The sequence below is a fragment of the Aulonocara sp. 'chitande type north' Nkhata Bay genome, linkage group LG18 (assembly GCF_057382095.1).
Source record: "Aulonocara sp. 'chitande type north' Nkhata Bay isolate Kocher_YH1m ecotype deep benthic linkage group LG18, A_spYH_male_GT1.1, whole genome shotgun sequence".
NCBI classification, from domain to species: domain Eukaryota; kingdom Metazoa; phylum Chordata; class Actinopteri; order Cichliformes; family Cichlidae; genus Aulonocara; species Aulonocara sp. 'chitande type north' Nkhata Bay.
The window spans coordinates 12,854,836-12,868,502 of record NC_141361.1 but is presented as its reverse complement, the minus strand read 5'-3'; the positions used below and the strand labels follow the sequence as shown (position 1 = coordinate 12,868,502).

The 13,667-nt window shown below is 38.8% G+C and overlaps 4 protein-coding genes across 4 annotated transcripts in view; 2 read left to right on the top strand and 2 right to left on the bottom strand.

Annotated features, from left to right (window-relative positions):
* cdcp2 (CUB domain containing protein 2) overlaps positions 1-2,623 on the top strand; it is a 45,079-nt gene extending 42,456 nt beyond the window's left edge. Inside the window, exons 3-6 of the mRNA XM_086271979.1 lie at positions 210-551; positions 1,540-1,893; positions 2,009-2,187; positions 2,318-2,623. Of these exons, the coding sequence (XP_086128105.1) occupies positions 210-551; positions 1,540-1,893; positions 2,009-2,187; positions 2,318-2,623 (1,181 nt within the window). The remainder of the gene's footprint in view (positions 1-209; positions 552-1,539; positions 1,894-2,008; positions 2,188-2,317) is intronic.
* Positions 2,624-2,677: 54 nt separating this feature from the next.
* On the bottom strand, positions 2,678-4,673 carry tceanc2 (transcription elongation factor A (SII) N-terminal and central domain containing 2). The gene is made up of 4 exons (XM_086272379.1): positions 4,241-4,673; positions 4,023-4,164; positions 3,560-3,753; positions 2,678-3,244 (listed from the first exon to the last, which is right to left on the bottom strand). Exons 1-4 carry the CDS (start codon positions 4,337-4,339, stop codon positions 3,056-3,058), a joined length of 624 nt encoding a protein of 207 aa, XP_086128505.1. The 5' UTR covers positions 4,340-4,673; the 3' UTR covers positions 2,678-3,055.
* A 521-nt stretch (positions 4,674-5,194) lies between these two features.
* On the top strand, positions 5,195-9,225 carry tmem59 (transmembrane protein 59). Its single transcript, XM_086272378.1, has 8 exons — positions 5,195-5,424; positions 5,647-5,752; positions 5,986-6,080; positions 6,372-6,524; positions 6,658-6,730; positions 6,865-6,988; positions 7,119-7,236; positions 8,472-9,225. Exons 1-8 carry the CDS (start codon positions 5,269-5,271, stop codon positions 8,622-8,624), a joined length of 978 nt encoding a protein of 325 aa, XP_086128504.1. The 5' UTR covers positions 5,195-5,268; the 3' UTR covers positions 8,625-9,225.
* Positions 9,226-10,417: 1,192 nt separating this feature from the next.
* Positions 10,418-13,625, bottom strand: lrrc42 (leucine rich repeat containing 42). Its single transcript, XM_086272361.1, has 7 exons — positions 12,983-13,625; positions 12,760-12,891; positions 12,565-12,686; positions 12,355-12,440; positions 12,161-12,274; positions 10,961-11,045; positions 10,418-10,883 (listed from the first exon to the last, which is right to left on the bottom strand). Exons 1-7 carry the CDS (start codon positions 13,369-13,371, stop codon positions 10,594-10,596), a joined length of 1,218 nt encoding a protein of 405 aa, XP_086128487.1. The 5' UTR covers positions 13,372-13,625; the 3' UTR covers positions 10,418-10,593.
* Between the last annotated feature and the right edge of the window lie 42 nt (positions 13,626-13,667).

The following is a 13,667-nucleotide window of genomic DNA, read 5'->3' as shown; positions in this document are numbered from 1 at the left end:
ATAATGCTCACAGTGAACATATTATCGTGTTTACAATTTAGTTACTGTTTTCTTTTCTAAAAGTTGCAGAACTATTAGCATGACTAGAAATGCCTGAATTGTTGCCTAAACTTTGGACTAACAGTTAGCTATAAAAATGCAGCACACTGAATAGAAAGTGTGCATGTGATTTCCAATGCAAATCTAAATCTGCATTTTTTCTTCTCTAGATATGTGTGGTGGAGTCCTGACTGGACTATCTGGAGTAATTTCTAGCCCAGGCTACCCCCAGGAGTATAGCAACAATGCCGACTGCTCTTGGGCCATCCATGTGTCTAACACAAGTGTGGTCACCTTGGTGTTTTTGGACTTCCAGCTGGAAAACAATGAAGGATGTAACTTTGACTTTGTAGCCCTGTTTGACGGCCCAACAGTCACCCACCGGCATCTGGGTAAATACTGTGGGACAGATAAACCCCCCAACATCATCACTACTTCCAACCAACTTCTCGTAGTCTTCAAGTCTGACTTCAACATTGGGGGACGTGGGTTCAAGGCCTACTATTATTCAGGTAGGTGAATTTGATTTCGGCTTTCTCACATCAATATGCAAAGTCCTTTTGTATTTTTTCTCCTTGAGTGTTCATGTTTTTGGTGTAAATGCAGAAACCTAAAGGTAATTTTTTTTCAATTATCAACAATTTGACATTCGACCTAAAGCAAATTATGTTTAAAAACTTCTGTTCACTCACAGAACAGAAAATCTATCTTGAAACCCACAAAAAAATCTATTTCAAAAAGCTAAAGATCAACAGGGAACATTTTGTGAGAATGTTGGATTTTAAAAAACAGAGAACAATGGATTTTATTATTGGCTAAAGGTATTGCAGCTCGACTGAAACAAGCCACAGGAGATATCAAGAGCATGAAACAATATACCCTAACAATCTGATCAAATAGAAGCATTTCAGTTGCAAAGAAAAAAATCCTCTTTCATAGAAACTGGGTAAACACCACCATCATAAACACAAATGTGAAGGTCCTTGACTGGTCTAGGGACACTCGAGTTCAGTCGAAACTGCAGAGTAACTTTTAGAAAGCTGCTCACAGACTGTGCCCATTTGACCTTGTTGAGCATAAGCCAGCTGGCAAAAAGGATAAAAAAAAAAAAACAAACTTGAAGAGACACCTGTATAAATGCCATTTATAACCCCCAGCCCATCACAGATCTAACACAGAGAGGCAGACAACCACACACTCTAATAGTCACACACGCAGCCAACTTACAGTCACTGATTAAATCAGTCATATAAACATGTCTTTGGTCTGTGGGAGTTAAACAGAACATCTGGAGGAGGCTCTGGTAATGTCATTTGCCCATTTAAAATTTATTTGCCAGACACAGTGACCAGGATCTTAAACATAAACTTTTAGTCCGAGACTTACATGAGGCTGCATGGAGAGGATGAAGTACAAAAAAAGCCAATCATAAAATGAACGCAGTGCAGCAAGCTAACATCTGCAATCCAAATGACTATCTGATTGGCTGTACTTTAATAGGTGAGTGCCAGCAGGTGCTGTCTCATGTGAGTGGCAACTTTAGCAGCCCAAATTTCCCCAACATCTACCCAAACAACATTAACTGCCACTGGAGCATCACTCTAGCCGCAGGCTACCGCATCAAACTCTTCTTCCCCTTAATGGACTTGGAGGACCGCAACAGTTTATCAGATGAGTGCGACTATGACTCTGTCGCAGTTTATGATGGGAATAGCCAGACGGACGCTCTGATGGGACGCTGGTGTGGCAGGGAGCATCCTTCTTCTCTCGTCTCAAAGGGCAACAAGTTGCTGGTCGTGCTCAGCACAGACAGAAATGAAGCACACAGAGGATTCACCGCTTCTTATCAGGGAGGTAAATATTCCTTGTACAGGCGTATGATTAACTTCTAAAATATCTTTTTGTTAACTTTTTCCATATCATTCTTATGCTGCTCTTAAAAAGTGTGATTTTTTTTCCTCAATCCAAGTGGTGCCTGTAAATGTTAGCTGCACAAGATCAGAATTCACCATTGTGATACCCCAGCAGTCCTTACCTCAGCTGGACCGTGAGAGCATCTACTTAGGAAACCCGACCTGTACAGCGCAGTTAACGACCACTTCATACAAGATAGTGGCTCAGTTTGTCGACTGTGGTACTGCCAGCCAGGTGACTAACATGTTCTCATTTACTGGCACACTATAATAGGCAGCAATTTGCCCTATTTAAACTGCTAAACAATTGTTGCAGACACTTGCGACTTGCTTCTATTAATACTGTATCTAATGATCCCTTACAGAAACATCGGAACATCACCATGCTTGTAAACAAACTCTACATTGATTTCTCTGATGGGAAGCAGGAAAATGTACAAGAATATAAATTGCAGTGCGATGCCCTGCGGAAAATAGCATCAGTGTCCATCATTTCTGCAGAGGAGCGTCGTCTGGAGGAGCAGGCCCAGCAAACTGACAATGGTAGCAGTGGCAGTGAAGGGGATCCAGAAGCTGAGCCTCATGATTTGAGCGATATTGTCTTTATTAGCATTTGTGTTCTGGCTGTTATTCTCATGGTTATAGCTATTGTTTGGCTAGTGCTTCTTTAGATATATATATATATATATATATATATATATATATATATATATATATATGTGTGATTATATTAGCTCTTCTTCATCAAAGACAGGACTCCAGTGCTTAAGTTGTCATGCTTTAAATCACGTTTCGTATAAAAATGTTCATTTACAAGACAAAAAAACAATGCACCTGTTGAAAAGGAATGCCTACATTATTACATTACAAAAAGGAATAGCATTAATATCATCACCTACAGTATTCTTTACAATGATTCATGTGCAGTTGCAAAAAGTGCTAGGCTACTGATGTGCCACAAAAAGATTTTTTTTAAACTTCTTTACAGAAAATCAAGAAAACAATAAAAATAAAATGTAAAAAAATGTGTGCATAAAATCCTTCTCCAATTGTATTAAAACTATTTTCCATATACAGCTGGCTCTACATAGTTTATTATTCTGTTATTTTTTGTATTTAGAGACCAGCTTGTTGACTGCTATTGTGCTGTTCTTCACCTGAGTTCTGACCTCAGGGTTGTGTTTGAAGGCAAACACAAGTGCTCTAACAGTCCGTCTGTATGAAGTGCTGACCAGTCGGGAGCTCTGGTGAAACACTTCCCTCTCGATGTTGTCTATAAGACCAGAATCTTCCTGTAGGTGAAAGATGAACAGAAATATTTCAGGAATGAGTCAGACAGACAACAAGTAGCTGTAAGATGAACAAGCATTCAGATACTTCTTATAAAGAACATGCCAGTGCTGGGAATGGAATATTTTAAATTAATAAATGTGCATAAGTTAAAATACACTCGTAAACAGCGATCAATAAATCATATATGCTGATTTTCAGGCTTACATTCAACATGTAACATGATAAGGAAGGAAACGGGAAGAAACGAAAATAATAAAAAAAATAAATCTTTCTAAAGCCATGTTTCACGATTGCCCTGAGATTCTCCATCTTACCTTGACCTCTAGTGCTTCAGACATGAGCCTTCTAGCGTTGCTCCTGAGTCCTTCAGACTGTTTGTCCGAGCGCACTTCAATGGATGGCTTATTGGAATTCTCCTCGATGAACGTCCTCCAGTCCGTGTAAACCTTTGCTGCCATTGAACTTACTTCGGGATCCAGATGCTTTCGCATTTTGTTGACAGTGTGACCTTAGCAGAGAGATGTTTTGATTACGTATGTGAATATTGTGAATTTGACTGGCCTGGCATTTATGAGGAGAACACTGTTTTAATGAGTGGTTTGCTCTTCAGAGTTATAATTCTCATGTAATAAGAGAGTAAAAGCAAACTCAGCTCACATGTAAGCTGTTATTCATGTTATAAAGGTTGGTTGTGCAATCTTTGAACTAAAATGGAAACTTAAATGACTTTCTAACGACAGCCCATCTGTATAAAGAGTTATTAAAAATTGTGTTTACCTATTTTCGTGGACTTGAGCACCTCCTTGGAAGGGACCTTCTTACTCAGCTCTTTCAGGGCAGTCAGCAGGTTGTCTTTGCTCTGTTCTGGCAGCTCCAGCATTGACTTGTAACGCATGATGTCCTCAATAACAACCACTCGCTTTACGAAACACAAAAGGCAAGCAATTACTACATAAATGCGTTAACACACAATACATGCATGCCTAATGTCTTACCCGTAGAGATTCAATTGTAGTCTGTTTGTACACCTTTTCGTCTGTCTTCGATTTTTTAGGTGCGTCTCCCTTAGGAAACCGCACTACAAACTTGTCCATGTTCAAAGGCAAGCCAGGAAGCTTCTTTGTAGAAAGAATGAGATTGACAAATTTTAATACAACAGTTTGACTAAAAAGAAGCCGATTTCCTACGTGGTTCAGCTAACAGCTACTTTCTGCCTTTCGGGTAACGTTGTCTAACTCAAGCCAAATTTAACTGAATAAATGCTTTGCCAGTGTTAATTATGTAATTCCGCTATAGTCTACTAAAGGATAGCTCCATATTATCGCTACAACTGCGATAAATAATCTCTTTGATAGAGCTAACAGTAGCTGGATGGCTATGGTAAATAATAGCAGTGGCAATGTTGCCTTTACGTACACTCGGAAACAATGAATCTCTTCAGCAGATTAGAAAGATGTGGAAGCCCTCGTGTACAAAATTTCAGTAAATAAATGACCAACGTTTTTGTATAATATGAATATTAATTTTAAAGTAATATAATACTATTATTATATTAGTATCATCGCTGGTATTCTCAGTAAAATGTCTTTTGAATAATTTGGCCTTATCTTCCTCTCTGACTTTTCGGATATCAGTCTTTTTTTTTATTTATTATTTTTGCTTCGGAAAACAATACAAATGAACACATTGATTTTTTTCCACTATTTATTGTTTGATTATTGTTACTGTTAGGATTTTAGGTTTTTTTTAGTCAAAATATTATTGTTGAGTATTTGTGGATATAGTTTACAAAGAAAAAAAGAAGACGGAAAACACAAACTGTTTACATTGAATACAAAATAGAACTTCTCATGTTGGAACATTGTTTTCCAAACAAGATTTTAGGGTTTTTAAACTTAGCAAAGCTTAAATTTAGCAAACTCTGAAAAAAGTCTCGCGCGAGATAAAGTTCCCGCGAGAACACAACCCGATAAGGAGAACGAGGAAGAGGATCGTGTTATTTGTTTAGGTTTTGGCAGGCGAAATGGGGTCTCTTTCCTCAATTGTCTGCACTTTGGGACTCGCCGTCCTGTTCGCAGGCACCTTAGTATCTTCAGATGTATTTGACAGCGTCTTGGGAAACACTGCGTCCTGCCATAAATCATGTGAAATGACATACAGTTTGCATACCTATCCTCGGGTAAGTTGTCATATTGAAAAGGAAAGCGACTGCTGCTACCATTAGCTAGCTTTTGCGTTTAATAAGTGGACAAGCGTGTGTTTTTTCCTTTTTTGCAATGCATTTTTCTTCAGCGAATATTGTTTGTGAAGGACAAGTTTTGAAAGTGCGTCATCTTTCAGCTGGATATCCTTGTTTGTCGAGTCATTCAACTGGTCCTCCCGTTTGTTTTTTATTGTACAGGAGGAAGAACTATATGCCTGTCAGAGAGGCTGCCGCCTGTTCTCCATTTGTCAGTTTGTCCGTGACAGCGAAGATTTAAATCAGACCAAATCCGAGTGTGAATCAAGTAAGCTATGCACTGACCCAGTTAATTCACAGCTGTGCTGTCGAAGAGGTTTGCTAACTAATTACGTGCTATGCTCGTAACAATAAAGTATTTCTTACAATCTGCTTCCGTTTTAATACATCCAGTTCCATGGTGTAAGCTTGCTCTAGAGACTCTTTGTTCTGTATCCACAATCCAGTTTGATCTGTTGGCTCTATCATCTATTATCGCTCACCTCTTTCAAACTTCTGCAGCCTGTCACGAAGCCTACACCCAGTCTGATGAGCAGTATGCATGCAACCTGGGCTGTCAGAATCAGCTCCCCTTCGCTGAGCAGCGAAATAAGCAGGTATGACTGTGTATAACGCATTCACGCAGTGGCTTCCACAGAACCATCTGCAGTATTAGTAGTTTTTTTCATAGTTAGTTCAGATTCAGTGAATGCATTTAACTAAAGTTTAAATGCAGAGACTTGAAATTGCTTTTGCAACTTTACTGTAGGGATGGCTTTGGTACTGGAGCATGCAGCTTTCATTTAGGTCAGCTGTTTGATCTCTCTTGATTCTGTATTTGTTGCACTTCAGCTCCCACTTTTAAAATAATCCTTTGTTCAATATGTTTGTTTGTTTTTTTCCCCCAGTTGGAGAGCATGATGCCTAAGATTCACCTTCTGTACCCATTGACTTTGGTCCGAGGTTTCTGGGATGATGTAATGAGTCAGGCCCACAGCTTCATCACTTCCACATGGACTTTTTACCTCCAGGCTGATGATGGCAAAGTCATCATTTGCCAGGTAAGTAAAAGAAAACCAACCCCCTAATCTACCAGATGCAAAACAATGCACTTCACCCTGGTAATGTGCAAATGTAATGGAGCAAAATGACTAGGAAAAATAAATAAATAAAAATCTGCCCTATATTTAACAGGCTGTACCTGAAATCAAGTTCTTCTCCCAGTTTGAACTGGAAAAATATGTTAAAGAGGAACCTCAGAAGAGCTGTAAGAGTTTCATTCATCCTCTTAAAAAATAAAGTAATTAGTTAAGGACGAAAGTAGTTTTGATCTCAAAGAATGTGTTAGGTTAAGGCAGACATCACTGAATATCTTTCTGAGTTTGGTTTCTTGTTTTCAAGTTCCTGGACTGAGCAGCCCTGTATTTAAGGACTACGAACGCACTTTAATCCAGGAGAGGGACAGAGACATGGCTGGGGACCACACCTATAATGACGAATACAATCTTTTCAGCTCTCTCTCAAGGTTGGTTAGCACATTTCTGTCTACATTGTCCAAGAGGTGCTGTTACTTAACTTGAACAGGATATTAATGGTATTGAGGGTCTTGCCTTTGTGCAGCTACATAACCTTGATACTTATCCTTTACTCCTCAGGAATCCTTGGCTACCGGGGTGGATCCTTACCACAACTCTGGTCCTGTCTGTTTTTGTCCTGATCTGGATCTGCTGTGCCACTGTGGCAACTGCTGTGGATCAGTATGTACCTGCTGAGGTATGATATCTGTTCTTGTTTGTTTAAGTGGTTTACAGCAGTTTGTTTAGCACACAAGCTTAATCTGGGCGTATCTGCTATGTGTGAATTTAGTTGCTGTAGTTCTGTTTTTATACTCCGTATAAATTATTTTTAAATGGATAATTGCTTATTGTGCTGTTGCAAAGTTAAATAAGAAACTTGGTTCCACTTTCCCATCTGCATAGTAATTATGAAGCTACAGCTACGAGGTGACTAGCATATCTTGGCACAAAGGTTGGAAATGCCAGTCTTGTCCAAAATCACCCAACCAGTATTTCTAAAATGAGGATTCTCAAATTATGCCCTTTCCAGAGCCCTCTGCAGAGTAATTGCACAAATCTACATGTCATTCATATGTAATAAATCCCATTATAATGTGGCAGCACAGAATGATACCAAAGGACTATTTCTTTGTTTCCAACTCGTCTTTATGCTTTATATGTGTGCCAGTCCTTTGTGGAGTCTTCAAGGAGCTACGTGGACCTTTATCCTCATGTTATAGCAGTGTACTGTCACCAGGGGGCAGCATCAAAATATTTTGTCTCCAACGACAGCTGGTGGCAGAGCTGCAGAGAACACAGAAATCATAACAGACAAATGGCTTCTTTACAGTGAAGAGAAACACTGTTTAAAAACAAGAAAATATGATATCCACTTCTGCTTAATTCAGTTTCTTATGCATACTTTTTCATACAGTGTATATACACTTCTTCCATTTTGTGCCAAATGCCACTGTTGCTCCCTTCAAGCAGATGTTTCAGCCAGTCAGTATTCTGCCTGCGCGTACCATCATTGTGTGTTTTAGAGAAGTGCATGCAAGCATGTCTGCATTGGTCGCATACTCAAAATGCTTCACTCTGTATCACCAAAGACTGGTCTCAAGAAATGTAATAGCCACCTTACTAGACTAACACGGGCAAAAAAGTGACTGAATGAACAGAATACCAGCAAAAATACCAGACAAAGGGCACCTTACAAATAGCGGGTGGGCTTGGTGTGTGCATTTGGGCTGAAGTTATTTCCTGAACAGTCATTTTGACACTTCTGGTTTATATATAGACCAAACAATATGGAAGCTTTAGAGATCGTGGCTGGCAAAAATGTTTTTTAAAGAATTCCTTGAATAATGAGGTTTGTGTTGACAGAAAAAAAAGAATCATCAAAACGATGTTTAAAAAAAATTTCTTTTTTTTTTTTTTTTTTTTTTCTTTCAGAAATTAAGCATCTATGGAGACAGTGAATACATTAAAGAACAGAAACTGATTCCATATCCAGCATCCTCCCTGCTGATCATCACCTCCAATGGATCAGAAGAGGAGGCTGGACCACTCCCTTCCAAAGTGAACCTAGGGCAGTCTAACATCTAGAACCCAAAGGGGGTTATTCTCTTTTATGTATAATCTCAAGTTGATTTTTATCCTTTGGCTTAAGACCTGTCCTGATTGTAGTCTTAAGTCACTACTTTCAGAGTCTCACTACTTGCAGAACTTTTTTTTTTCCACCCCTATTTTTTTATTTTTTTTATTTTCTCTTTTTGCCTCCTGTCAATCGTAGCTTTTAAAGTTGGAGTGATAGTTTTTCTGTATATTGGCATAATTGAGGCATTATAGCACAGTGACAGCAGTACAAGTCAACTAGGTTTTGGGGGGTTTATTGCAATTTTGGTGTGCATTAGCTCTCTATTCGTGTGCTTACTTTATTGAATGTTTAAATTAACTCTTTGTGACTTGAAGTGATGCAAGTTTCTTCCAAACCGTTAACTTTTGATAAAATAGGTTGCGGTGGTACTGCAGACTTACCCTGTTTGCTTTTATGTTTCTACTGGGGTGATAACCTAACGATATTGAATTTTACAGCAAAATTCTCTGCTCTTTATATAAATTGATAGTGATGGTACAAACAGTAAGTCCTTCCTGCTTAACTGTTGTCTCTTCTTATCATAAGTCAAATTAAATACAGAGTGAATCTAATGTCTGTTTTTTGTTCTTGAAGTTTAAAATGCCAACGTATGACTCCTATTGCAATAGATAATAGTTTGCAAAAGGAGTCGTAGAACTCTTGCTCAATGCCTTCACACAACTACACAGGTAGATTTTACTTTTTATTATACCACAGTAATTACATTTAACTGCAGTGGTCTAATTTGCATCTCTGACAGTACATTGTAGTGGGCACAATGTTGCCTTTTTATGTAGTGCAAGACATGCAAAACTTTCTTTTGATCGCTTATTGCTACACCTCACTGTTTTCTAGAATGGCTCTATAAAAACTCTGAGGCAAAACTGAGAGTAGCTAACACTTCCTGTGTTAGTGTTTATCTTCAATCTCTGCTATGAGGTTAAAAATTGTATGATGGGCCGCGTGTAAAGTAATGCGCCTTCACACAGCTTTACAACTGCAGAGGGGAAAAAAAAACAGATACCAAGTTTATTTGAACATTTGCTTGTATGACTACTTTACCATTGGCCTCCTAAAGCAATTTTCTAGCTACCTGATGTTATAAACATTATAGAAAGACGTGTCAATAAAATGTCCTAGAAGACATCTCAAGAGACAATTACGTGGTGAATATAAGGGGAAAAATCATGACCAAATTTATCTGCTGCTCCCTCTCTGTGGAACATGTACCATTTTTCTACATTGAAAAATGACCGTGCCTCCAGGTTTTCTGTGTGATAATTTGATTTTAGGGGGGGAACTGCACAGACTTGACACATCAAAGTCTGTTTACACGTCTGGGGCAGTATTTCTGCAGTTACATGAAAAAAGTTGGACAAAACCTTTTGTGGCATTAAAGAAATGTGTGCAACATCAATATAAATCGCCCGAAGTGATTTAAGTTGAATCAGCACCAGTCGCGCATGGACTTCCAAGTTTGAAAATGAAAGAAGAATCTAGGGTTGCTTAATTTGAAAGAAGTGGGTTTCCCAGACCGGTGAAGCCTTCTCATCATCTCTGCTTAAAGCCTGAAGTCATCACCCCCCACTGCCATAACAAACCAGAACCTTTGAGTTGAGTTGCACTGTGTAAAGTTCTTGCTAGGACCCATGAGCAAAAATTTCTTCCAAACACATCCCCAAGATTAGGCCCAGGACAATAATCCACCTTGTCCTGTTTAAAGTTACTGTTGAACAATAAAATGGATAATAAAGAAGACGAATGCAAAAACAATACTTTATTGTTAAAAAATATACAAACCTTATCAATTTAATCCCAAAAGACATTTTTGTATTATAACCAGTGGAAACCATCTTCCTTCCCTTGAGTCTAAAGGCAACCTATTCATTGACATGTTCAAGTAGCTCTTCAACCTGCGTGCTAGTTTGGACGCATGCCTTAATAGCTGTTCAACAAGTCAATGTCCTCTGCAGTAAGAGTTGGTGAGGACGAACATTTTCCCGGAGGGCTTTCATTTGAAGTGTCACACGTTTCCGACTGAAGCCTCCTTTTTCTGGGATCATGGCAGGGATTCTCTAAGTCATTTGTCCTGGAGGGAACCTGTTTTTCTCTTACGTCATTGTTCGCCGGTCTGTAGAAATGGAGTCTCTCACTCTTATCCTCTTCCGTGCTCTTATGAGTCAGAGGTGTTGCATTCAGTACCGTTCTGACAAACTTCTGCCTGCCAACTACAGAAAAAACAAATTTTAAAAGTGTCCAATTATTTATTTAAAAATAGGCCATCGCTGTGTAAATATGAACTTACAAAAACGAAGTGCCGATGTTCTTGAGTCTTCAACTTTTTTCTGTTTTGGCATTTGTGAGCTATTCATTTCCCACTGGTTTACAACCTGAAAACATGCCAAACATTACTTCCTGACACTTGTTATTTAAAAAAACAAAAAAAACAAAAAACAGTTGTGATCAGAAGTTTAAATCCATTCATCATGGCATGAATTTCAGGTTATTCTGAGCTTTTAATTATTTATTTGAGCTGTAAAACAGAATATGTTTTTATAGCACTCATTGACTTGACCATCAGCAGAACAATGGGAAAGTCAATGAAGATATAAGAAGAATTGTGGATTTACAAAAGTTTCCAAGGTTTCTTGGAGCCATTTCTAAAGAACTGCAGATTCCAAGATCATCAGTTGAAACAATGGTGCTTTGATCAAACTGTCGCCCCCAGATGAAATTAAATTTGTTAAGATATTCAGGAACAACCCAGAAACTACCAATACCCAAGGCTGCCTTGAACTGGAAACGACTGTAACACCAGCATCACGGTCCACACTGAAGGAAGTTTTAAATGGCTATGGACCAAGACGGTGCTGACTAAGAAAGAAGGAGGACTGAATTTTGCTGCTCCCTACATGAACAAAACCAAATGCCATCTGGAGAATTTTTTTATGTTCAGACCACACAAAGATTGAACTATTTAGCCACAATGACAGGAGGTATGTTTGGAAAAATAAAGGTGAGGCTTTCAAACCCAAGAACACTGTATCAACTCTAAAGCATGGCAGTGGTAGCATTATGCTTTGAGTCTGTTTGCTGCCAGTGGTACTAGTACACTGCACAAAGTGGTTTAAATAATGAAGGAGCACTACCTCCAAAAGTCCACCTCAAATCAACAGCTAGACGGTTAAAGCTTGCAAACAACTGTGTTCCAACAGGACAATGTTCCCAAACACAAATCAAAATTGGTTTTGGTTGAGGTGCAACTTGCTAAGGGACATTTAACCAAATGTTGGTGAGGCTGTATGTATGAATGGAATACAGAAATTCCAGAATAAATTCAAACATGTACATGTTTTTTAAAGTTATTAAAGATGTGTACAATACAGTGATTCCACCTTGGGGGGGAAATATTTTACCATCATCATACCCATAATGAGTTTATGTAAACATCTGACCACTACTCTATTCTTCTATCAATGTCAAATCCGCATTTAAACATACTTACCTGTTCAGCCCAACCTTCTGTCTTGCATCTTGAGTGATCAAAGGCAGCCAGTGGTTTCTCAGAATAAATTAGTCCTAACAGGTTCGACATTGTTGCCTTCAATCCTGTGCCAAGCTAGAGGTATACATTACATTTAGATGTCAGTATAACAATGAGCCACAGATAAGTGTTACACACAACTATTGATGTTATACCTTCACACTGGTTCCAGATACATCAAGATTTGCAAGTTTTGGGAGACATGTGAGGTATTCGAGAGCCCTCTCTGAGATATTGTTGTCTGGAAATGACAGATTATAGCTGATCAACAATTTTATAATGATGTGAGTTTTGAATACTTCAAATCTGGAGGGGATGGTATTTGTGCCATCACCATGAAATCAACTAATAGTTTGGTAACCAACAGGAAATATCCAGAAGCTGAAGACAGTCCAGTCCCTTGTGCATCATACGGATAGGTGCGGTCAGTCGTTGGAGGCCAGCATCTGACAGGCTGTTACTACCGATGAAAAGTTGAATCAGGCTCCTAGAGTGGGAAAAAAAATGTTAGCAACAGCTTTTATTAAATCTTTCATGTAATTTATTTAGGAATGCAATACCTTGCCAGTGAGGTGGATGTTAGATGTTGAAAAAGCTCATGATTGTCACCCAGTTTGCAGCCAAACAAATCCAGAGACTTCAAATTATGAAATGTTTTTATTTCATCCATTCGCTCGTGCAGAAGTGGAAACCTGCAGAAATAAAAGAGGAACAACAAATGCTAGCTGTCCGTGGTAAAGAAGAAAAGGAACCTCGCAGTTTTTTGGTGGCAGTCCGACTCACCTGTTTCGTAAACACAGTGATTCAAGTACCATGCTTCCATATGCATCACTGAATAACTGCAGGGCTTTTGAAGAAATTTCTGGGTTTAAGAATACACGATTTTCCTCAGCTGCTACAAAAAGTTTATCACCTATTTGCTCAGGGAAGCCAATCAGAGAGTCTACATGATGAATATTGTCAACTACAAACAACAAAGTGATGTCAAAGAGAGATTTTGTGGTATATCGCAGACTTCCCTCTTCATTGTAGGTGAATATAAAATGCTCTTTTCTGGGCACAAACGGATTTGTCCTTCTGCACGATAACGCTGGCTTTGGCTGTGCCAGGACTATGTCACTGACACGACGAAGACTTCCTCTTTCTCGGACATAAATGGTGCTATTGTCCATAGTAAGGTCGCACTATTAAGGGCTGCACGTTAAGTCAGCAAAAACTCGAAGTAGCTCACAAGCTAGCTATTAAATAGTATCATGTCCTTGGCTAAAATTAGTATAAAAGGACACCCAAACCCTGCAGTAAAACTCTTTTACTACTTTTTTGCTCCAAATATTTCACATTTTACGGCATTTGCTTTACTACTTGTATGCATTATGACAAATATTCCGGGTTTCCTACGGTAGCCGCGGTTCCTACAGTGCAAGCAAGTTACTGGCAGCTGTGCCTGCTCACTTCAAAGTAAAAGATG